At 37.7% G+C, this 26,413-nt stretch overlaps 1 protein-coding gene across 4 annotated transcripts in view; it reads left to right on the top strand.

Moving 5' to 3' along the window:
• Positions 1 to 26,413, top strand: part of CDKL5 (cyclin dependent kinase like 5) — a 129,800-nt gene that overhangs the window by 64,413 nt on the left and 38,974 nt on the right. For all 4 annotated transcript variants that reach the window (XM_030460668.1, XM_030460652.1, XM_030460660.1 and 1 more), the window contains 5 exons: positions 12,430 to 12,475; positions 15,381 to 15,517; positions 18,374 to 18,494; positions 19,626 to 19,685; positions 25,570 to 25,660. In XM_030460668.1, coding sequence (XP_030316528.1) covers positions 12,430 to 12,475; positions 15,381 to 15,517; positions 18,374 to 18,494; positions 19,626 to 19,685; positions 25,570 to 25,660 — 455 coding nt within the window. The remainder of the gene's footprint in view (positions 1 to 12,429; positions 12,476 to 15,380; positions 15,518 to 18,373; positions 18,495 to 19,625; positions 19,686 to 25,569; positions 25,661 to 26,413) is intronic.

Below are 26,413 nucleotides of genomic sequence, written 5' to 3'. Positions count from 1 at the left end.
ACACTTATGATGATAAATACCAATGACAATGATTGTTTTATGAAAGTATTCAGCATGAGTGTAGAAGTCCATAACCAAAATCTGAATGAAAAGTTTCACAACTGAATTCTTCAGATTGTATTTTCTCAGATTTCACTTATCTCTTCATCTGAAAAAGATGTTTCAGGAACTTCCTGTAAAGTAATCCTTGCTGCTAAAGCATCTTCTTTTTCCCTAAACATGTTTGCATCAAGGAAGGTATTTTTTCACCACTACTGAGCTACTTCAAAACAAAGTGCAAATGAAGAGTCTGTTTAAAGATTATAGCTCTGTTTCTACAATAAACAATAAGTCCCAGAATTTCTCAATGGGAGAATATGCCTTTTCTGAAAATGACTGGCTAGGATTCAAATTATGTGGGCATAGTTTGTACTTTCAAAGAAGAATAAATCTGTGGAAAGACAAGTGAAGGAATAAGTGGGTCCAGGCATCTCTTGTCCATGGGGTTGGTTTTTTTGGGGGTTTTTCCCCCCTCTCAATTTTTTGGCTTGGGTAGGTTAATAATTAATGTTCTCCAAGGCCACCTTTTACGTTTTGAAGAGGTGGGGTTATTTGACTATTCACATTGTTCTACCCAAGTGAAACCTGCGTGAGGAGACTGATTCATACTTTTCAATGAGGTTTTTAGCTGAATTTAGAGTAATTACTGATTCACTTGTTAGCATTATCTTATATTACTTGTCACACCCAGAGCTTTGACTATATAATTTTCTGCTGTAATGTCATTTTTGTAAAAAAAAATAAATTTTTGCATCCAGAATCATGTTATAATGAAACCAAGCCAGATTTAGTACAGTCAAACACAAATGCTGATCAACAAGCTGCTGTTAGAACTATTGTTTATGCTCTGTACCAGCCGAAGGCTTGCTACTATGTCAGATTACAAAGGACAGAAGGCAGCTTTCCTCTGAAGAAGCTTTGTTTTTCGTATCTGCATCTAGTTTAGACCGAATACTGCAATGAAGCTCCAAGCTTACTTTTACCGTTTTAGTTTTTGGGCTTTTGCAGTAATATTAAATGCTTTGTATCCCCTCAATCAAATATGAAGTAGCAGTACTGTTATTAAATATTAATGACAAATTTTATTAAGTAAAAGATTTTAATCCTTTACTCCACAAAAAATCCTAAAGCTGTTTTAGTTGTTACTCTTCCTTTCACTTCCATCTAAATGGATCTTTATAGTGCCTTGGAACAGAGAGAAATGTAGCTGTAGGAGCTCAATATATAACACCCATTCTAAATCCATGTTTTTCTTATGAAAACCTCTCTGAATCTTTGGGCTCCTATGCAAGAATCTTATTAAAACATTCTCCTGGAAGTTTAACATAGGGAAAGGAGATACTTCTAGTGGGGCCTTTTTTGGAATTTTTTAGAACTCAAGTAGCTCCCTGAACTATACCAGGAAAAGGAAATGCAAAGCTCATAGCAGAGATATTTATAGCTTCATGAATATACTTACCAGGGAACATGTACTTTATTCTCTAATGTGCAGGTTGAAGAAGGATGAGCTTCAGAAATTCTGGTCTTACTGCTAGCTATGCCAGATTGCTTTGTGGGATGTGAGAATTGATGCTGCACAGTTACGTTGGCAATGGAGTTGTTCTTCCTTCAGTAGCACAGTTGGGAATGCTTTATTTGTATTTCTGGCCATGTGTATTGCAAACACAATCCAATGGACTGTGATGGCAATGTAGCAATGGAACTCTAAGAATACTTGTACAGTGAAGGTAATTGCTCTGAAGTTAGTAGTGTTAATAACTCTCTGAAATGTACCTGAAAAACATGTGCATGCATGTAAGTTTGTGTATGTGTGAAAAAAAATAAAACGTACAGACCGAAGAGTTGCAAAGTAAAGTATCTTGGGTGGAATTAATCTCACCTGATGTTTTGGTACATAGGTCTTACATAACCAATCTCCCTACTTCATATTAATTGAGGGAGTCCAACATCCAAAAAGCAATGCATTTCCTCTGGGAATGGTTTAAGTCCCTAACCTTCCATCTGAATCTTCTCTCCCTTCCCTGCTTTACTAGCTTTGGAGGAAGCCTTGGCAACATGTTAAATATCTAACTCTTAGCTGGCTGAACATAAATGAGAAGAACTCAACCTTAGGAAATATTGGAAGTTTTCTGTAGATATACTGAGTCTTTTTAAACACAGAATATACTTGTTCTCAATTTAAATTTAGCTTTGGAGATTGCTGTTTCTATTATAGACCTGGAGAAGGACTTCAGTTTCTTTTGCGTGTACCAGCCATTCTAATAAAAGAATGCTACCTTTTCCCCTCAAATGCTGCCTTGCTTATATATTATGTAATAAACTTGCTTTTTAGCACAGTTTTATAGACTTTTTAAATACAAAATTCATCATAGAATACCATATGGATACCCACGCAGTTGTCATACAGCTGTCAGCTTCTAGTGTTTGAGATGGTGTAGCAAGTAACCTGTTGCCTTCATCCCCCATGCATACCAGAATGCTGTGGAATGAGACTCATCTCTGTTTTTACTCGATTTGCAGCTATTTCTGAATTATCACCATTCCTCTGCTTCAGTAAAATTGGATTCCAGTAAAATTTTAGATGTTCACACATTCATTTTCTTGTTTGTTATGCTGGTTTTAATATCAAATTTTGAGTCCAGGTGCCTTATCCCGATTCTCCCTTCCAAGCTGTTTTCAGCCTGCATTTGTCTGCTGCCTTTTTCTGATCTCTTAAGCCTATGTATTTCCTGGCCAACAATTCTTCATTCTGCACTTTTTTTATCCCCTCTATACACAAACTGTTTCCAGTGTTTGGTACAATGAACTTGGTGACATCAAGACAACATTTTCCTTCCTTTTCCAGGGAGTATTCATCTGTCACATTTGGGCAAACTTTTCAGAACCTAAATTCTGCATGATGCTTTATTTTTTCCTGGCTCAAAAGTCATGTATGCATGCAAGATCTAAAGTGGGATGTGTTAGTCTTATCTGTAGGGGCAATTTCTGTAGCTTTTTTAATCTCCTTGAAAGTTGTGTGATGTTTAGGTTTTTTTATCCTTTCTGACACATAAGAGAAAATAGACTGATCTTGTCATGAGTCTTTGGATGCTGCAGAAGCTGCCTTAAATAGGCCTGCAAACTCACTTTCTCAGTTATGCTCCCAAACTGAAATTTCATCTGTAGAAATGCTATCTTTCAGGGAGACTTAGTTGCTGTTTCCTCTTTTACTAGTAGTACCCAAAGTCTTCCTTACATGCAGATTCCTTTACTTATGTACATTCTCAAGTTAACTATTCTCAAGTGAGCTGATTAGTGGCTGGAGAGCAGCCCAGCAGAGAGAGACCTGGAGCACTGGTTGGCAGCCAGCTGAACATAAGCCAGCAGGGTGCCCAGGTGGCCCTGAAGGCCCATGGCATCCTGGCTTGTATCAGGAACAGTGTGGCCAGCAGGACCAGGGATGGAATTCTCCCCCTGTACTCGGCTCTGATGAGGCCTCACATTGAGTACTGTGTCCAGTTCTGGGCCCTCACTTCAAGAAGGGCATTGAGGTGCTGGAACTGATCCAGAAGAGAGCAAAGAGGCTGTGAAGGGAGTAGGGGAAAGTCTTAGGAGGAGAGGCTGAGGGAGCTGGGGTTTTGCAGCCAGGAGAAGAGACTCAGGGACCTGATAACTACAACTCCATGAAGGGAGGCTGTAGCCAGGTGGGTGTTGGGCTCTTCTCCCAGGCATCTGGTGACAGGATGAGAGGGCATGGACTGAACCTACCCCAGGAGAGGTTTAGGTTGGATATCAGGCAGCACTTCCTCACAGAGAGGGTGATCAGGCACTGGAATGGACAGCCCAGGGAAGTGGTGTAGTCACCATCCCTGGAGTTGTTTAAGTCTGGATGTGTCACTCAGTGCCATGGGTTAGCTGGTATGGTGGTGTTAGGTCATAGGCTGGACTTGATGGTCTCAGAGGTCTTTTCCAGCTTCAGTAATTCTGTGATTATGTAAATTATCATGCAGCTTGTGTAGAGCAACCCTGGTGTTTCTCTGATCTCTACAACAGTGATCAAAGAGACCTGGGTATGTTTGAGTTATGAATATTGCCTACTGTCTCTTTTTTTAAGCAGTTTAGACTGAATTTTAATCCTTAATGCTGTTCTGTAAAGAAGATAAAATCTCTAAATGGATTGCAATTTAAAATGATGGGCAGAGCAAAATTGCAGTTTTCTTAAGAGACAAGAATTTTTATCTTATTGTCCAAAAAATTCTGTCTATGCAATCTTAAAGAAAAGTCTTTGTTTGTATTCAAAGCTGAATATGGAAATTTTGAGAAGATGTGAAGGTGTCTACTAAAACCCCATATCAATATGCAGACTGAATAGCAAAAGGAAAGTAATAGAGTATTGATTTGTGATTCTGTAGAGCATCTATTAGGCAGGTAGGGAAAGTGTCAGAAAGGAAGAATCAATAAAAGATCAGGAAAAATGATCCTGCTCTGTTTATAATACCAAAATAATTTAAAAATTAAGGACAAGAAAATAGTACTAACTTTTGTCTATAGAGCTTTCCCTGTTGCAAGACTGCCCTAGAATTTTGCTTTTATAAGAGAACAATGTTAGCAAAAAATATCTCTTGACTGAGGGAAGAAAACTAGAGAGCATAAAAGATGTCTTTTTGTAAATGCCACAAATACTTAGGGAGAAAAAAAAATTTTCTCTCCATAATGCAGTCATCAAATGGAAGAAGTAGCCAGAGAACTGAGACTGGATAAGCAAGTGTCATTTCCTGTTCAAATTTATTATCCCTCCCCTAGAGAACAATACAAAAATATTATCATTAAAGATGTTAAAGAAGTAAACCTTAGTGCTATTTGAGGAGGGGTGCTTTATGATAGAGTGGACATGGAATAGCAGAATCTTGGAGTTGATGTGAAATATTCCACAGCCAAACCTATCAACCAGACGACACTAGATTAGAAGAGGTGTTGTTTTCATTCAGTAACAGCTTTTAAGTGCTAAATTGCATGGACAAGACAGTGTTACACTATTTTGCCTACCCAAAATGGGAGAAAAAAACAGTTTTCAGTTTTAAACATTTTTTTTTTAATTGGAAACACTAAACGTAAATTTTCTCATCTTTGGGATTCTAGACAAGAACAGCATTGTATTTTGGGCTTAGATGCAGAAAGCTTATAATTACAAATATATACTCTCTTTCAAATTAATGTATTAAACAAAAAAGTAACCTTAGCCACAGCTCTTGCTTCTTCTCCAGAGAAGCTCTGGAATGGCTGGTATCTGAACAGATGATTATCACCTCTGGTGGCTTAAGGCCTAGTCTTGAGTATGAAGGTTGGGGCAAACCTCATAAATCTGCACCATGGAAATTTATAGTGGCTGCTGCAAAATAACCTTGGGAAATCCTATTTTAGCTAGAACTCTAAAATGAAATTTTTTTAGTAGTTAAAAACAGTTAAAATAGAATTAATGCTGGAGCTTTATGATGGATGGATTCAAGCACTACAAGAAAGATGGGACCAAAAGAGAAAGGAGTGAGGTTGCCTTTTATCTGAAGGAGTGTCTTGGATATATGGAGGTCTTTTCTGGAATGGATGACACTGTTGTTGAGAATGTGTGTCTCAGAATTAGGGGTGAGACCAGAAGTTGTGATACTTTATTGGGAGATCATTGTAGACTACCTTATGAGGGTGAAGAAGTGGACTTCTTTAAACAGCTGATTCTGAAAAGTATCTGAATCACAGACCCTGGTTTTAATGGAGGACTTTAAATTCCCTGACAGCTGCTGAAACGGCGATGTGGTAGGATCAGAGTGATCCCAGAGATTTATGGAAGATGTCAAGGAAATTTTTTGATACAGATGCTGGAAGGGCAAGACACATTATTATACTAATTTGCTAGAATGATTATGAAATAGTGTAGTTCAAGATAAGTAAATTGAGAGGCAAAAAAGGAGCAGATTAGTTAAAACCTGGAACAGAATATTCAAGAAACTGGTAAGTGGGGACCTCATGGTAGGCAGCTCTAAAAGGCAAGGTAAAGCTAGCAGTCTTTTAAGAAGAAAATTCTCCAAGTACAAGAATGATCCATCTCAGTGCTTAGGAAAGCACTGCCTTGGGAGCAGGGAGTTCATGACAGTGCTGCAGTGTAAAAAAAATAAAGCAGTATACAGGAGGTGGAAGCATAGGCTGCAAAGAAGGAATTCAGAAACATTGAATTGCTTGAATTGCTTGGCTGGATCTGAGTGGTGTCAGGAAAAGCAGAGCTCAGATGGAGTTGACTTGCAAAAGCGGGGAGAAGGGCTTCTACTGCTACTTTAGTAGGGAAAGGCTGAATGAGGAAAGTGGGCCCATTGTTAACTTTCTGAAGCATATAATCTTACATATTTTTCATGGATCCTTTTGTGTACCTATGCTTTGTGTCAAGTCTTCCTTGATATGCTAAAGAAAAGAAACTTAATGGAAACCTTTTTAAAAAATAGGGGCAGACATCTGAAGTAATTTTTTGTCATTTGATATTTTCAAGAGTAGCATATAGTTTGATATGATATATTCCTGTTCCCAGAGAAGAATTGTTATAATTCTTAGATTCTGAGTTATGCTGAGGAACACTTTTCTCCTTGAGTACTCTCACCATTAACATCAAGGATTTTTCTAGAAACAGATACACTCCTGCACTGTTTTGTGAAAAAGTACTGTCATATCATGTATATTCTCTAGAAATGATGGAAAAATAGGCAAATGTGTTCTTGAAATGAAATAAAATGTTTTTGAATCAGGGACCACTTGATTCTGATTACAGGAGATACCAGGTGCTACAGTCTTGGGAGGAAACTTGAGAGAGAAATCTCTGGGTGGTTAGTTATCACTAATGAGTCACTGGGTGTATTCATCACTGGATAAAAACCAGTCTGGACGGCCATGCCCAGAGAGTTGTGATTAATGGGGTCAAATTTAGTTGATGGCAGGTCAACTCAAAGCTCAGTTTTGGGGTTTGTCTTCTTTAATAATTTTATCAATGATCTGGATGGAGGGGGATTGAGTGCACCTTCAGTAAGTTTGCAGAAGATGCCAAATTGGATGGGAGAGTTGATCTGCTTGAGGGTAGGAGGGCTTTACAGAGGGACCTGGAAGGACTGGGTTGATGGGCCAAGTATGAGGTTCAATAAGGCCAAACGCTGTGTCCTGCATTTTGGTCACAGTAACCCCAGGCAACACTACAGGCTTGGGGAAGAGTGGCTGGAAAGCTGCCCAGCAGAAAAGGAGCTGGGTGTGCTGGTGGAGATCCGACTCAACATGAGGCAGCAGTGTGCCCAGGTGGCAAAGAAGGCATCCTGGCTTGTATCAGGAATAGCGTGGCCAGAAGGAGAAGGGAAGTGGTTGTCCATCTGTATTCAGCACTGGTGAGGCCACACCTCGAATGCTGTGTTCAGTTCTGGGCCCCTCACTACGAGACATTGAGGTGCTGGGATGTGTCTAGAGGAGAGCTACCAAACTGGTGTGGGGCCCAGAGAACAAGTGCTGTGAGGAGCTGCTGAGGGAACTGGGCATGTTTAGTTTGGAGAAGAGGAGGCTGAGGAGAGATCTTATTGCCCTCTACAACTACCAGAAAGGAGGTTGTAGGGAGGTGGGTGTTGGCCTCTTCTCCCAAGTGAATAATGACAGGACCAGAGGAAATGGTCTAAAGTTGCGGCAGGGGAGATTTAGATTCGATATTAGGAAGAATTTCTTTACTGAAAGAGTGGTCAGGCATTGGAACAGCCTGCCCAGGGAGGAGGTTAAGTCACCATCTCTGGATGTAATTAAGAAACATGTAGATGGGGCACTTCAGGGCATGCTCTAGTGCCTGAGACTGCAGGGGGGTTGCTTTGTTTTGGTGTGGGGGTTTGTGTTGTGGTTTTTTTGGGGGGTTTTGTTTGTTTTTTTGTTTTTTCTTTGTTGTTGTTGTTTTTGTTTGTTTGATTTGGTTTTGTATGTGTGTATGGTTTTACTTGGTGATCTCAGGGGTCCTTTCCAACCATGACTGTTCTGTGATTTTGCAAATGGAACATATGTAGATTAAGAAAATTTTATCTTGCCCTTGTAAGATGGTATTAGCAGATTTGTATGTGGAGAAGAGACATTTTGTCCTATTTTAGACACATGTAGTCAGAGTCTGAATAATCAATTTGTGTATATCCTTAACGTTTACATGACGTACTTTCCCTAACGTTCATCTGTTGTTGCATGTGCATGTTACTGTAAAACTGTGTCTTTCCTAGAGTTCCATAATACAAAATATTTGAGATAATATTGGTTCAATAAACAGAAGCAAAACTGATGCGGGGACTTGCCATGTGCATTTGCAGATTTGCCATTGCCTCCTGATGTAAAGTGAAATATCCAAGCCAGAATTTTGCAGGAAAGGAGGATTAGTAATAAATCCAGCCAAGTGAAGCAAAAGTACAGCTAAGTGCACTGAAATTTTCATACGTCATTATATAGCTAGTAGTAAGTAAAAGTAGACATCGAAAAGGATATTCTGTGTTCCAGGAAGAGCACAGAATATTTAAGATTACTTGAGTTTTTCCTTTTCTTGGCATTCATAGAAGTCTCAAATATCAACTAGTCACAGTGTGTCTACCAAAATGATACATTAATTGGGTATGAAAAGTTTGTGTGCTAGTAGTTGGATACTGAGCTATTGTCTGAGGAGGGTTTCCACCATCAGACAGACTGAACATTGTTTTTAGTACTGTTCTGTTTCAGAGCATAGCCTGGAAAAAACCCTTTGAAATGTAAAACAAATATTTTAGACAATAATAGTTCTCTTTGGAAAATTGCAGTTTGGCCTATTTTTTCAGGGGCAGAGAACCAGATCTGCATCAGAGCTCAGATCTCCAAAAGGACTTTAAAGTAAAGGTTAAGTAACAAAGTCTAAATTTGATCTGTAGGGAACCTTTCAGACTTCCACAGGAGTCTTAATTTTCACAGTTGAATTCCCTTATTGCTTAAAACTCTGCTTTTTTTCATATCCTGTATCCTGTCCATCCTCTCATTGCTTAGCCTTGCGGTGTCTGTTGGTTTGCACTGAGTGCATGTTGATCCTTATTTGAAACTTCAGATTGGGCCTGTATCATCTGACAGCATCTTCTAATCCAGGAAGCATACTTTTACCACACCTACTATGTCCCTGATGAATTGGTCCATTTGAAAAGCGTTTTCCATGTTTTTCAGTCTTGTTCTGTACAGTGGCTGCTCAAAAGCCATGCATGTTACTTCATTGTACGGGCTAGATATGCTGTTTATCTGTAACATGTATAGGAAATTGAGTTCTTCCCTAAGGAAGAATATTCTATATGTGGCCAGCAAATTTGAGAAAACTTTTGGAAATTGTATCCTTTGAAGACTTGTATTTTTCTGTAAAAATGTATTGAAACTGGACATGTAGGTTTAAAATTACAAGTGGTAATGGCAAATGGAGAGAAAAATAAGGCCATTTGAGATTAATTCTTCCTTTTGGCAAGTCTGGGTGGAGAATGGACTGGGATTAGGGTGGGATGCTTGCTGATGAGAAGTTCAACATGAGCTTGCAATGTGCACAGGCCATAAGAACAACTGTATCCTGGGCTGCATCAAAAGAAGTGACTAGCAGGTCCAGGAAGGTAACTTTCCCCCTGCTCTGCTGTCATGAGACCCCACCTGGAGAACTGTGTTCAGTTCTAGTGCTCCCAACACAAGAAAGACATGGAGCTTGTAGTGATAGGACAAGGGGCAATGGCTTTAAACTTGAATAGGGTGGATTTAAGTTAGTAGGAAGAAATTCTTTATTGTCAGGGTGGTGAGACACTGGCACAGGTTGCCTAGGGAGGTTGTGTATGCCTCATCCCTGCAAGTGTTCAAGGCCAGGGTCAATGTGGCTTTGAACAACCTGGTCTAGTGAGAGATGTCCCTGCTTATGCTAGGGGATTAGAAGTATGTGATCTTTGAACCCAAACTGTTCTGTGATTTTAAAATGCTAGTTTAAAATGTGATTGAGGGGCTGCATGGTTTTTTTTCATATTTAGTTGGTTTACATCACTTGGCCAAAGAATGGGAAACATTCAATTTTATTTTGTGCCTGCTGTAGTGCTACCATACCCTACTGTTCTCGAAGTGTTCCACCTCATAGGGGAGCTAGGGGCTTTTGACAAGCAGGTGCATGGTATTTAAACATCTACCCACAGCAATCCTCAGTGTCCTTGTGTCCATTTTAGCTTTGGCTTGACTGCTTCACCAGAATCTGATTCCTGGAAGGTGCCATTTAGATACAATAAAGTCCTCCAAGAAACCTAGACAAGAATGTTCCTCCCTTAGGAGGAATGAAGTTAATTGTACAGTTTCTCAAAACCCCTATTTTCTAGTCTCATGTTGGTGTTTCACTTCAGGTTGTTTAAATGTATTATATGTTATGGGGGGAGGGGGGTGCCCTAAGGCAGGGAATATATCATGTAGAAATTTTTGATTGCCTGCTTATGATATATTATTTCTCTAAACTAAATAATGATAATTTTCAACTGAAAATGCCTTAAATGTTATAGTATTTTGAACTGCTAGAGCAGTTTTAGAGCATGCTTTTCCTTCTGTAAGTGTGTTGTTTAAGTCCTGTTCTTCATAGAGCCACATGTGCTTTAAATACTATGAAGAGTCAAAATCCTATAGGACATTCGATGGCATATCTTGCAGAAGTCTTTGCAAGACTGTGACCCAAAAGCTTTTAAAACTTAATTTCCAAAATAATCACATTCACTGTACACATCAGGGACAGCAGCATATGGCAGAGAAGGCACATGGACTAGATTTTTTTGAATGGTGCAGAACTGCTGTCTGTGTGCTGCAACAGCTTTTAACTCCTACATTTCTTTCAGTGTACTTAGCCATTATTTTGAGACTAAAAATACAGCCTTTTGATGGTTGCCAAAACATCTACAAATCATTCTTTTCCTTTATGTGAAATAGGAATGTAATGCTAACAGATAAATTTGGCTCATATGAAAAGTAGTGCATGTGCAGTGTCTGAACATAGGCATGCTACAGTTTGCAGAGGATTTTAGGGCAATTACAGTATTCCTTTTTCATAAAATCCTTCCAGAGTCTTAATTACCCAAAGCACCTAGTAGTAGATACCAGAAGTCAAATAAGCTAAATGTACTCACCCTCTTAGTGTTGTTCCTTCATAGTGCTAGTAACTATTACTATTATTACTATGTTAAAGTTAATAAATATAACAATACTATAACTTAGTAGTGACAATATAATAAGGAAAAAAAGTCTATCCAGTTTAGTTTTGACAATTTGGTTTGTAAGCTTCCTGAAAGAAAAATATTTAGGAACTGTATTTGACATAAAAGCTGTAGACAAAGCTTTTAAAATCACACTTAACCTAAAATGTGTGCAATGCCTGCAGTTCTGACATCCTATTCTTTGCTGTTCTGTAGATTGTTTCAGCAAGGGGTGGTGCTTGGACCCTTGTAATATCTCTGCTGAATTTATGTAGTACGTTAGTCTTCTGATTATACCGTTGTATATGAGGGATAGGCTTCAGCAGCCAAAAAGCAATGCGAGTACTCAGAGTTAATAGCATATGCTGCTTCTGCTCAACTTCAGTCTTCAATGCAAGGTAGATATAGTTTGGTCACTTAAATCAATGTACAACATCATACTTCCCAGTTTTTCTGATAGATGACTGAAGGCTTTCTATTTTTAGACATGCAAATTATACACATGGACTCAAATATATTTATCTCTTTGTTTGTAAACTCATTTTTATTGTTTTCTAGTCATAGTAGTATTGGTTTTCATTTAAAGGCTATAAAAAGACATTATTCACTACCTACAGTTGTTTTTACAGGTGCTTTTATCTAAAGTAGGATCAAGTGGTTTACAGGTTCCTGTTTTATGATGATTTGAAGTGAAAAATAGACTAAATGTTTGTGTTGCTCAATACTTGGTTATGCAAATATCTTCAGATATTTCAGAAGGGCTTAACTTTTTTACAGTTATTCTGCAATCCAGCCTTTGTGTGCTACTAATTGTGGGATATTGTGTTTGTTTTTTTTAAAAAACTGTGATGATTGGAAAAGGTGTGTAAGATAGATCTAGCTCTCAAGTAACCCAGGTCCTATTTTTGGTATTTAACTTTGTTTCTTCAGTGTGTGGTTCCTAAATGTGACATATCTGCTACAAGTGGGTTTTCATTGTCTTTGGTCTGATCACTGAGGTATTTACCAGAACTTAAATTAATTTTGGTTTGTATTGTGAAATTTCTCTGAATGCTTTTTTTTCCATTGTCTGATGCTCAGGGGGAAAAAGAAACTACCACCACCACAAAACAAGAGAAAACACAGAACAGATCTTGCTCATTTCACTTTGTTTGCTTTTTTACAGGAGACACATGAAATTGTGGCTATCAAGAAATTCAAAGACAGTGAAGGTAACCTTTTCAGCTGCATCATCTTTCATGTTAATGACTACGCTAGTACCTTTCCAGTTAAAATAAGAAGTCTCATGTATCAAGACATTAGTTTAAGATGGTAATGATTTATTAGCTCTGTGAATATTCAAGGTACTTGATCCTTCATACCTGCCCAGGGACTTCAGCATAAACTCAAACTAGATAACTACCTTTCTTTCTTAGAACTCCTGTCTTAATATGACTGGGATTGTGGTGCCATACATGGCATGGTGTAAGATCTACCTCTTGGAGACTGGACATGATCAGAAAATGGCAAAAACTCATCTTGTAGTAGTGGCTTGCAGAGTGTTTGGACTTTTATCACCCTTCATCTGGATGGGATCTAAATGTTAAGGGGACTTCAAGGGGTAGAAGGAGGAGACTGAGTGAAGTTCAGTGATGTGAAGAGGAACTGGGGAGCTCTTAGGCATCCATGGAAGGATTTGAGGGAGCTGGGTGACAAGACAGCTCTGCCCTCCCTTCATCAGGCTCCACTCTCCACAGGAAGCTTACTCATTTCCCCTTCATGGTATCCTCTGTGTACTCCCCAGTGTTGCTGAACTTGCTGGAAAAGAGGATGAGCAGACTCCTGCAAGGCTTGTTGCTGACAAAGTGGGTGGCAAAAGGCAAGACACATGGAAATTACTGCTAGTGTTGCACACACCTGTTCCTCCCCCAGCAGTAATCTTGTTTGGGATAGTGAATCCAAGTAACCTATCACAGGCAAAAATCAGTCATGAGAGCAACTGTACCTTGCATAGATCAGAAGCTAGGCTTGATTCTTGATGGGCTAGCGCAAACAGGAGGAGAAGCTGAGTATGAAGTAATCAGACAAGTCATCCCAGTCTGAGATGATTTACTGTATACCAAGGCTTTAGCTGAGATCTAACAAGGTGGTTTGAAGAAGCAGCAGACAATTCTAGCAAAGTTTTCTCTTTTGTTATTGTCAGAGGATTGCTGGTGGCCATGGAGGTGTGGTTGTTTACAAGGACTGTAATTTTCAGAGTCAGTTAGACACAGCAAAGCCACATTTGTGTCTGTTGTTTTATGCAATGCAAACTCTTTGATTTGAACATGATTTTGCCAGACACTTGAAGGCAATATTTAATGAATCTTTTAGCTTTCCTATTCAGAAATTGGTTTCAAATCCCTGTTAAAGAATGTAGGAGATAATTTAATTGTGGTGTCTCTCTTGACCATGTCTTGAGAGTACTTAAGAATTTTTATTTGGAACTCAGTATACCTACTCAGTACAGATCCTAGGCAATGAATTTCAGTGTTAGCCTTAAACAGGATTATTGTTTTAGCCTGTCTAATAAAAATGAGAACAAAACATGCAACATTGATATTAGGTCTGACTTTCCAAGAGGATTATGTAATATCAGTTTACATGCCTGATGTCTGCTTTTCAGAGTTGTAGCACATTGTTTACAAGGTTCTGGAAATATGACAGAAGTTCTTTTGATGGATTTGATTTGGCCCATTTCACATCTGTCTCGTTAATATGGCAGTTCTTTAGAAATCTGAATATACTGTAATTGTTTCTATTGCCATTTTTGTTTTGCTGAATTTTTGCTGCTGTTTGACATGCATGCTAAATGTGCTGGAAAGAGAGTGTCTAGTTATAGATGAAATTATGTAATCAGGCTGATGGAAGCCAACACTGAGCACTCAGTTTTAAAATGAAATGATTTAGATTGCTCTAAATTATATATTTTTGTAATCAAAACACTTGTGATTATAGTATTTTGTTTTCCTGTTCCCTCTTTCTACACTTCAATTTTTTTTCTCTCTTCTGATGATGATTATATGTCTTTGCATGACCTGTGTTACTCTATCTCCCATGCAAACCTGGTTTTGCCTTTTGTTTGCTTGGAAAAACAATTTATCTTCTTTCTTTCTTCTTCCTCTGTCTCTTACTGTCTTTGTGGTACATGACCCACAAATGCGATTTGGCTTTGAATTTATGCAGTCATGTCCCATTTGTGGATATCAGTTCTAGGAGATTAAGAACCCTGATTCTACATGTGCCTACGAAAATTTACTGAGTTAATGGATTTAATTTTACTAAATGAAAAATAAAACCTAACGTAACTTGGTTTACTTGAAATTTCATTGGTAGTATCCTTTTGAACACAGTCAGTTCAGGGCCTCTTGATGATAAGCAGTGTAAGAAGCTTTAGTCAAACACTCCTCCTTTCTTGAACAACTTTCAGATAACTAAATTGTCAAAATAGCAGTTAAATTTCTTGACTCCTTGGAATCAGATCCAAGTCTTTGTTGAATCAGTGCCTGCTCTGCTGCCCCCTGTTGCTGCTTCACTCATCTGCTTTGTTGAATTTCCATTGAAAACTCCCTGGGGAAACTCACAAGACTTACAGATCTATGATGAATTTTCACTTAAAATTTTTCTTAGATTGTGGACAATAAAATTATTTTAGAAAAAAAATAGTTTTTTCATATTGCTCAAACATAAACAGCATTCTAGTGTCTTTGAAGATGGTACTAACTTTGTGAGTGCTTCGTGAGTGTGACATATTAGTGGGGTGGAGGATCTATCTGTACATATCCATGCATATTAGGGCTCTTCATAATGAAAAAGATAGAAAACTTTTGCACTTTTATGACTATTTGTGCCACTGAAAATCTAGATGGTAGTGATGGGAAGTTTGTGAGGGTTGCATAATGATAGCATAGTCACCAGTTACCTCTCACAGTGCAGAAGCATCCAGACGGTGGAGAGTCCAAGCTGGAAAATAATAATTTTTCTCTCTAATATCTGGAAGCATTTAACTTAATCAGGAGTTCAAAAAAAAAGATTTATATACATGTTACTTGAAAGCTTTGTTTTCTTTTTAACAAGTTTTACTGTTTTTCACTCTAGAAAATGAGGAAGTCAAAGAAACCACTTTACGAGAGCTTAAAATGCTTCGCACTTTGAAGCAGGAGAACATAGTGGAGCTGAAGGAAGCCTTCAGAAGACGAGGAAAATTATACTTAGTTTTTGAATATGTGGAAAAAGTGAGTTGCGTTTACATTTTGCTTGCCACAGTTAAATCATCAGCTTACTGGAAAAGTCTTTAAAATTACTTTTAAAACTAAAACCATTTTAATCCATAAGGATGAACAGCAGAAACTTTATTACAATCTGAATTAAACCTCTACTGTGAGAAAGCAATACTGATAACTTTACTATTGTTTTTAATTTGTTGGTATTACAAAAAAAGTCTTCATATACAACCACAAACATGTTCAAATTACATAGATTGGAAAACCTATCATTTTGAAGAACAACTTCCATCCGCACCCTGTAGTCCAGTTTAATTGAAAGCTGATTAACTGTCCTGAGTTACGTTGTGTAATGAATCTTGGCGTCTTTCAAAACAAGATCATAGATTTTTGACCTTGGAATCTGCTTCAACTTTCTCCATCCTGTTAAAAAAGGTTTTTTTTTTTAATGTTTCTGTAACGAAGCCACTATCACTAGTTGCTTAGAGAGATTTGGCAAAGATCACTGTCATTATTTACAGTCCTGACCTAATTTGAAACAACTCCAAATGTCCTTAGATTGGCCTACCTACTGCCAAGCATACTGGTCTGTTTCCAAGGAGAAACAGCCTAGAACCCTAACCATTTAGCATTTCTTCATGGAAATAGTTACATGTTACTCAGATACACACATTAAAAAAAAAAAAAAAAAAAAAAAGACAACCTTAAATAAATGTATATTTGTGGCTTTCATGAGATATTGTTCCCTTGGTGTTTCTCTCAAGCTGAATGCTAGTGCTCTTTTGTCAATTCTCTCATATAAAGATTGCTCACCCTAAATACTGTGTCTCCTTTACCTCAGTTTACAGTTCACTGTGTCATATAACTTTATTGCATAATATGAGGTGACCTCTATTAGTCCACAGTTGGCAGAAGTCAGTTCTGTTTTTCATCAGCTGGGCAATACTTCTAATGTAGTGGATCTTACGTAGATGTAACATCCAAAGCTTGCATTGTTCCACACATACTTCTTGTAATTGCTCCAGAAACGTGGAATATCTTTGATTACACACCAACTTAGAACATACATTAATTTTCTATTATAGTTGACACGGCTAAAGCTTTCTGTATTAGTGGGCTAGATGAGCAGCAGAAGGAAAAGACAATTGATCTGATAAGGAGTATACTTCAGAAGTTGTAAACACTGATAAAAACACAAGGCTGCAATATCTAATATGATTTGCATCAGAATAAGATAACATAGTGATGATGGTAGGCATTATGTATAGTCTGTTCCTAACACCATTTCTGTATTATTTGCCAACTTTATTTTCAGTTACATTGTGCAGTCCACAAACATTTCTTAGTTTCAGATATGTTGTGTGTTTTCCACAGCAATTTCTTTGAAGACCAGGATGATTTCTGTATTTCTGGATGAGGGAAGGGTAAAAGGAATTAAATAACATGTGGTATAGTGGGGTCATTTATTTTTAACTGGTGATGAGCACCGTGTGTCCTTTAAGGAATCTTAGCTCTGCAATACTCAAATCGAGATTACTTAACCTCACATTTAGTCTAAGCCCTCTGTGCATCGTTCCCTTAGTTAATGTCTTTATATATATAAGAATGTCTTGCTGTGTTGATGCTACTAGTTTTGTTGATATTTGTAACACTAACTTCTTGACTGACTTATCCAGGTCCATAGGCTTCTGTATGGACAAGATTCTAAATAAAATCAATATGATTCTGTAACAGAAAATTCCTTTTCTCAGCTTTGAAGTATGTTGCAAAGGAAACCTACACACAAGCATCTGAGTTCCAGTATTTATTCATGTTGGAAAACTTAGAAATGTTTTCAAATATTATCAAAGTCTTTTTTGTTTTATCTTGTATTTGTGTGCATTAAGAGAAACCTCAAACATTTTATTATATAGTTAAAGAAAATATTTGTCAAAGACAAGGTATATTTACTTTGAAAGAAAAATCTGCAAATGCTCAAATCTGTCATTGAGTGACTTGTGTAAGGCAATATAGCCAAAATGCTTCTTTCTATTTCAGTATTCAGTAAATAAAACTTTTCTCTCTTTGCATGGACTGCTGATGTCCATTGTTCATTCAGGATTCAGAGTACAAACTCCATCGTGCATCTAATTATGCAAATTTGTAGACATTTGCTAAGGTATTAGGGATCTAAGTGTCCTTTTCAAAGAGGAAATTTACTAGTAGAAACAGTTTTTTTTTTCCTTGGGTATGTCCATGGAACAGTGAATATGGCCATAGTTACTATAGTGCAAACGTATCTAAGATCAGCATAGCTGATTTACAGCTATAGGATATTCCCTAGGTTATTGCTGTTATCCCTGTGAGGCATTTTTATATCTGTTACTTGATTTGCACCAACAGGCTTCTGTTGCTTTAACTAACACACAGAGACATGGTTTGTGATTAATCATGGCTCTGCTACATCAAGGCAGCAGAACTACTTTAATCATGAAGAAAGCTGTATATTAAAGCACAGCTGGATATTTACAAAATGCTGTGCTCTACTAAAGCTCTCATGTAGCCACAGTGACCAGGAGCTTTTTGTTTAAGTAAACTTTTTGTATCTAAGTGCCTTTTTAGAAACTTTAGGATAAGTGGTTTGATGACAGTCTTTTAAGGACTTGTGGTATGTTTGTGGTTCACCCTTAAGGATTATTGTTTTCACAAGTGCTTCCTCTATAATGAAAACAGATAAAAGTGTGCTTGTGATTAAAAAAACTCCTTAAATGCTAAACAGCTGATTTTTCTTAGCCAGTTCAAGTATGTTGGTTCAGAATGCTGAAAACATGTTATCTTCTGGCTACTACAGTATAAATCTTTTACATAATGTGTTTTTTAAACATTTAGAATATGCTTGAATTGCTAGAAGAGATGCCAAATGGAGTTCCACCAGAAAAAGTGAAAAGCTACATCTACCAGCTAATTAAAGCAATTCATTGGTGCCATAAGAATGATATTGTTCATAGAGGTAAGTGTGTCGTTCTCCACGTTGAAATAAGCCTCTTACAGGAATGTGCTTTCTAAAGGGAAATGTGTTACAACTTGAAGTACTTTGCATTTAACAAATTTAACCAATTGCTTCATATCAGCAGAAAATAAGAAATTTGGCTGTGTCTTAAGTCAGCTGCAAGATTTCAAATAATTAAAAAATTAATCTATATGTAAAGCTTGCAGTCCATTGTCTATGTGGTATGATATGAAAATTATATGCCCAGAAATGAAACTGCAATACAGATGTTACTGAAGGAAAAGGCATTTTTTTAAGAACATTTCATGACAGTACTTTAACTTTTGAATCTAGTCGTGAAATATTAGAAGAAAAATAACCCAGAACTTACAGGGTTGGTCCCCTGTGTTTTACTACTAATGGCAGTTACTCCCAGCTTCCATGACGTCAGCTCTCTATATTTGCTTCCTCTCCTAAGCTTCAAGCACTTAAAGTACAAATCCTAATGTGTGACTTTATCTAGTTTATTAATTTTATCTTGACCTAATAAAATTGTATTTTGCTTTGTGGCCTTGCAATGGTAGCATTTCTAATTAATCTTTACAGTGAATATGCTATTTATAGGTAAGACTGATTAAATATAAGCAAAAATCTGAAAATATTTTGTAAAATATAGTTTGGAATATGTACCATATGTGGATGACACAATATCTGTATAGGAATAAATAAGTGGGTTTAACTAGGCAACATATTTTTTTCTAAAAAATTATAAGATGTGATCAAGAAGGTCATCATAACTGAAAATGTTTAGCACACCATGCTTAACACTTTGTTGGTTAACTGGGTAATAGAAATGTCAGGTTTTAGTTTTATTTTGCAGCATGCACTATTCTGCATATTGGTTTGCTGCCCAGGAATTTCTGTAAGCACCTTTTATTTTGTTGGGAAACACTTTAAAGACTTCAAAAGGCAGAAAATTAATTCTGCATGTTCACAAACTGAATTGCTGGAAGCTATTTCAGCAGTTGCTCTTGTAATGCTTCATTTGTGATTGCATGAACATCTCTAACTGCAGTATAATGAAATAATATTTGTTGATAAAGTTCAAAATTAAAAAGATAAGTTAGCAGCACTTTTTTTTCCTCTCTTCAGATATCAAGCCAGAGAATCTCTTGATAAGCCACAATGACGTTCTGAAGCTGTGTGATTTTGGTAAGTTTAATAGATAGATACCTGCTTTGCACCATTTAAAAAATAAATCTCTTGCTGTGGTGTTTTGCATTATGCTAATAAGAGGTTCTACAGGGTGCACTGTTTGAAGCCCTTTCAGTGGTAAGAAGTAATTAATTCAGGTCTGTGGATAGTATTTTAATTTGAAAGATTTCTGGGCTTAATTTGCATACCCTGTGACATACCTTTATTAAGATGCCAATATAAATGCTGCATTTATCTCTTCCATTACCTGAGAAGTTTTTAACTAACAGTGTTACTGACACCCAGCTGAGAATAATGCAGGTGATAAGCTGATTAGGAGGCTAGCATAACTGTAGGTTGATCTGACCCATGTATTAAAAGATAATTCTTCTTTAATAAATACACAATAAACTTGCACTTTTTATGGGGTTTTTTTGGAAAAAAAAAAAAGAAAAGAGAAAAATTTGTCTTTCATGTACTGTTATTTGTGTAGTTATAGGCCATCTTTTATGTTAGTCAAGGAACCATGTGCCCACATTTGTTGAATGACTGAATGTCTGGAGGCTAGTTAAGAGTCATACATGTAATGTTAATTCTGGTATTTCCCGACCTACATCAATACCTGTTTAATGTCAGCTTTAATGCTTTGAAGAATCAGCACACGAGAACAACTTTGCCCATGTAAGTAACCCCCAGAAGACAATGGGATGGAGTTCAAACAATCTTCTTTTTTTCTTAAATGCTATGTAAACACAGCATAAAATATTCTTCCCTCTAAAAAGCTTACAGTTTACTTTGGTAAAAAAAAAACTAATTCAATTGTGCTACCCAAAGGCACTCTTCATTGAGAGTGGTTTGAAAGCTGTCATTTCAAACCTCTGAAATTTTCAATAAAAAGGACTGCTAAAAAATAGACTGAAAGAGTTCATGAGGAACAACAGCAAGAAAAAAAAAATAAACAGTTGCCATTTGCAGAGCTGCTTATTTCTTTTCATCCTATAGGTGGTTTTGCTTAAGCTTTCAGAAACAATAGTTATCCTAGGACAAGCCAAGGAAGATTTGATCCATATGAGTTCTCTGAATTAAAGGCAATTTATTATTCAGTGTGGGGAGCTCTGACAGAACCACCATGGTACCTTTGCGCCCTGCTCTCTGTGTCTTTGCCTTTTGGGTATCCACAGGTCTCCTGTCCCCACTGCTGTGTCCCATTCCCTGGCAACTCCCCTATACCTGGAGCTGGTGGGGCAGGATTTTTCCTTTACCCCATGTTTATTTTCAGGGCCTTGCCCCCACAAAGCAAGCACCACTTGGATCTGGCAGGGTGCAGGCTCTCTCTTCCAGGTGTGTGAAGACTGCTGTGGCAGAGGCCTGGCTCCATCACTACACTTCACCACCCCACAACCTCTTCTCACTAGGTTTGGGCAGTTAGGTGACACAGCTGAGGTCTTGCACAGCACTTGTTCCCCCCCACATTCTTCCCTGCCATGGCAAAGAGCCTGTCCTGGCCCTCACCCACACACCCTCGCTCCCTTGTGATTTTTTGAGGAATGTTCTCCCTGGAAGTGCCATTTCCTGTTAGTCAGTGTATGCCATCAACTAACAAAGCCCTGTCTGTGTGTACTCATGTCAACATCCTCTGTGCAGCAGTATTACAGGAAAATAAAAAGCCAAACAAGTGGTACGATCATGTTCTGGATCACAGTTTTCTCACTTGGTAGAGATAATGTGAATTCTGTCAGCAGTGATGTTCTGCTCTGTTGGCTTTCCCATGTGATACACTCCAGCCACGTTCTCTCTCTGCTGCTGGAGAAGACATGCAGTCACAATGTACTTGCAGTGCTCGGCACAACTTCAAGGATGGCAGACTAAGTTACAGGAGTTTATGTTCTTATTGTTCATGTAGGTTTGCTTCAGTTTTGATAGATGTTTCAGATTCCATGGAATTTAAAATTCCAAGCAGCCCCTATAATTTGGGATCAATTTTAATTTTTTTTATCCTTATGCTAATTGACATAATTGCTGTTAGCTTAAGCTATTACTGTAAAGTGTCTGTCAGAACAGTACTGGGCACAAGAGTTTCCTGAACATGTGCAGATCAGAATATAAGCATTTGCCTTTTAGCATACGCTCTCTGTCTACCTAAATTAATTTTGGAGCACAGGTACTTGTTACATACAGTGCCACATGCCATAACAAATGCAAAAAAAAAGTCTGTGCATCCATCCCAATGCAGATATTGAAATAAATGAGTGTTTCTGAATAGCCCAGTAGACAAAGCTGTTTGATTAGAAAAGTTTGTAAATTTTTAACAAGATAGTTCTTCATAATCTTGGTGCCATGTGTTCTGTACATATCGTGCTGGATAAAAATGAGATTGAATGTGGTGCTTGCGTGGACACATGTTGTGTGGGTGTCATTCCTGCCAATAGAAGTGGAAAAGGGAACAGTACAAAATGCCAATTACAGCAGATGCATCTGACTGTTGAAAATAGTTAGGCCTTCTGACTAGGGAGTTTGCTGTTTCAACACCAGGGCTTCAAAATTAGTTGTTTTAACATTCTCTTAGTCTCTGCATGATGCATAAGCATAGAAATCGTGAAACATGGGACTGGAAAATACCTCAAGAAATACTCAAGTTCTTCCACCTACTCAAAGAAAGGATTAAGCATTTCTGTGTCATTCTTGACAGGTGTTTTCTTAGCTTATTCTTAAAATTCTCAGTAATGGAGGTTCCCTGGAATTCCTAGGCACCTGTGTACATACTTACATGCCATGAATGTTAGAATGCTTTGTCTAACTTGAATTTGCCTTCTTTATAAGAAACTGTCAATCTTCTTTATTTTTTCACACCTTTTTCCTTGACATGTCTCCAACCCTGCTCCAAGTTGTTTAAAGTCCTTTCTTGAAATCTCTTACTTACCTCTTATTTAACTCTTATTTACGCAAATTGCATTGAGTATTCATGTTCTAATCTATTCCTTCTCACTCTTAAGAGTTTGGTCTAATCTTCCACCTAGTTACCTTCTCATATTTTTACTTTTAAAAATTCTTCACAATACCTCAACACTATTTGATGGAAGGAACAATAAGCTAATTCTACCATGGAAAAATTAATATAATTATACCCTTAAAGAGGCATTATGCTATCTTCAGTTATTAATTGTATCCATCATCTTTCAGCATGGTGGCAGAGTCAGAGCAGTAGGGAATCAATAAAATGGTTTCTTACATCACCCAACAGTTTATAGGTAACATTGAAGCCTATGTTGATAAATTTGCTTTCTCTCTTGCCACATCAAATCTTCTCTGCACCTGGTCTGTGAAGTTGGAGGCTGATTCTGTTTTCAGACTGCATTAGATGCTGACTGTAACCAAGTCCTCTAGACCGGTCTGAAGGGAGACAGATGCATCCTTGACTTGCTTTTCCTTTTGTTACGCATGGGCTGGGTGAGCTGCCAGCCTAGTGCATTCCATTAGCAACTGTGGTTATTTGTATCATGTGACACTTCTTCCTCACCATCCCTCTCCAGTTTGGGACTTCCCACTATCCATGGAATGGTTCAGGTTAGAATGGAGCCTAAAGTTTCACCCCATCACCCCCCATCACAAGCAGAGACATCTCTGACTAGACCAGGTTGCTCAGAGCTCCATCCAACCTGGCCTTGAACACTGACAGGGAGGAGGCAGCCACAACCTTCCTGTGCAACCTGTGCCAGTGTCTCACCACCCTCATAGTAAAGAATTTCTTCCTGATATTTAACCTAAATCTACCCTTTTCCTGTTAAAAGCCATTGTGCCTTGTCCTATCACTACACACCTTTGTAAAAATTCCCTCCTCAGCTTTCCTATAGGCCCCATCAGGCACTGGAAGGCTGCCATGAGGTCTTCCTGGAGCCTTCTTTTCCTCCATCCCAGCTCTCTCAGCCTGTCTTCTCAGGAGAAGGTGCCACAGCCCTCTGTTCATGTTTGTGGCTCTCCTCTGGACTCTCCACAAAAGCTCCCAGTTCCTATGCTGGGGCCCTAGAACTGGCTGTTCCTTTTCTTCAGTTATCTCCTCTCTCGTCTTTGAACACATGAATGAATTTTTCACTAACAAGATTAATCAGCTGGATCAAGTAATTTGAAACGGCAACAGGGCTGCCTAACCAGCTCTAAATATAGCTATGTTTAGAAATTTATGCAAATCCAATGTTACATGTAATAAATTAATCTCCATCTATTCTCCAGCAGCATCAGTAATATTCATTAAACTTTATAAGAGCATACAACAATTTCTATTTTGGGATAGCTTTGAAATATCTTGTCCTCATCATATATGCCTTTTAATTTACTAACTGTTGAAGATAGAAGTATCTTGCAAAAAGTAACAGCTGTAACCTCTGTTAGTAACAAATTTTTCACTGTTTTATGAGATCACTAGTCTAATAATAATCTGCATCCAAACCTTTACTTCAACTTGGAGTAAATTAATGTTTCACAGGGGTGAGCAGCACTGGGCTGCTTCACACTAAGCCATCAAATGAAATATACTTTCAGAATACTGAAAAAAAAAACCCAAGAAAAAATTTTAAATTGCAACCTTACAAGCATATAGTGGTTGTGGGAAAAAGCTATTTTGGTAGCTTCCATATAAGAATTCAGATGTAAAGAAGGATGACTGTTGCTCTTAAGTAGCACTTACTGATTCTGAAAATTTATGCCTTGCATCTCTGCAATGCTGTGGAATTTTTATTCTTTCTTCATCGTTCATGCAATAATGGAAGAACTCTGCAGTGATTTCACTAGAGTGAATGCCATATCCTAGTAAGAAAGCATTTTAAAAATATTGCTTCTGCATTTCAGTTCCAAAAATTTTTCTCAGTTTGAGCTCTAGTAAGTAGCTTGCACATCTAGAGTCTTGCTGCTGTCTGTCCTGTCTCCTCTTATTATTAGTCATCATTTGTTTGAAAACAGTAAGACACTTGGTACTTTTCTGAAAACAGTACCAACAAATAGCATCATTACTGTAGTGCTCAGCTGATGTTTTCTGAATGGAGGAGAGTGAAAACAAAACTAAATTATTTCTACACCTGGCTTTTCCAGTATATACACTCTTCTCACAGTTGGTGGTCTTAATTGTTATGCCTTAGGACAGAATTTAAGTTTTGGTACAGTTACAAAGAAATACACTTTTTTATATATTAGTTTTAAGAAAATTATGTGGGGGAGAAAGTTTATTTAGACTTGGTTTCTGATCCCAATTCACCAAGAGCCTCATTTTGAATGGGATGCTAAAGCACATAGGAAGCTGACACATGTAGATTGAAGCAAATGCAGATACAAAGCGATTTTATTTATTTTTGGTAGACACTTGCCTTTTTAGTTTTGGGGAGCTGATCCTGTTCCTTACCAGGTCAGGGAGGAAGTTTCCTTAGAGGAGAATAATATGTAGTTTCCTTACCAGTTGAAATATTTGAATGCAGTGAGATTGTAGTAGTTAGTATCAATGACAGGAAGAGTTTACTCCCCATGTGTCTGTTACATCTCCAATGTTATGACTCTTCTGCAAAGAGCATCTTGATGAAACGTAGTAACCACCATTGTTCAATAGTTTGCTGACAGGTAACTTATTGATCCGGTTTGATTATGTATGGCAAAACATCAAAAGAATAGCAAAGCCTAAGACTTCTGAGAAGAGTACACAAGTAAAGTAGTCATTAAAACAGCCATGCTGATTCTCACTGTTGTATCAATAAAAGCTTGCATCTCATTGGAGAAGGAACTGGAGACATCATTCTGCACTAGGAATTGTAAATTACTTGTTTTGAAATACGTAGGTGTGACCTCTTACTGCCAAAATCAGCAGTGATATGCATATTGTGTTTTCAGTAGGATATAATCTTTCACACAATTTGTTTGACAGGCTTTGCTCGTAATCTCTCTGAAGGAAGCAATGCTAACTATACAGAATATGTGGCTACCAGATGGTACCGCTCACCTGAACTCTTGCTTGGGTAAGTACTATTTGTAAAACTGCCATGACAAATCTTGATTGATACTGTACATTTTTTTTCAAACACTTTTTGTAAGATTTGCCCATGGAGAGATGTCATTCATTTAAAGGGAAGATTTCAAGAGACTTTCAGAATGTCATTAATTTTTGTTCATTTCCAGTAAGTCAGCACAAATCATTGACATGTTAACCTGTCTTGAGCTGAGCAGCTGATTAAAATATGAAGCTGAATTATAACAGACTTATTTCATATTCCTGTCCTCCCCATTCGCTTCAGAAGAGGTTTCAATGTAGCTTAAAATGCTCCATTGGCTTTGTGGTGGACTTCCCTTAGCAATGGCAGCACAGCCTTCATCATCCTATACTCCTAGTTCTCTTCATCCTTTGGGTTAAAACTATGATCTGGTTTTTGATCCTAGTTACTCTTTACCAGCCCTGCTGAAGTGGCTCAGAAGGATGGTGCTAGCTTTTTCCTAGTCAGGAAGAATTTATTGAAGGAAGCTTAATGAATCATTTAAATGAAGCACTGAGAAGATAGTGTTGCATTGCCAGTGAAAGCATTAGTTATATAAGTAGCCTCAGCTGGACAGTTTAGTTTTACTCCTTTATTAATCTGTAAAATGAGTGCTTTACTACCTCACAAGGTTAAACAGATTTCCAGATATTACATGAAGAAATTCATAGGACCCTAAGGAGCTAAAGAAGAGCCAAAAGTAACTGGAGTCCTACTACATGTGATCTTCCCATTACTATC

Source organism: Calypte anna, chromosome 1 (assembly GCF_003957555.1).
Source record: "Calypte anna isolate BGI_N300 chromosome 1, bCalAnn1_v1.p, whole genome shotgun sequence".
Taxonomy (NCBI): Eukaryota; Metazoa; Chordata; class Aves; order Apodiformes; family Trochilidae; genus Calypte; species Calypte anna.
This window is presented reverse-complemented; position numbering and strand designations above follow the sequence as displayed.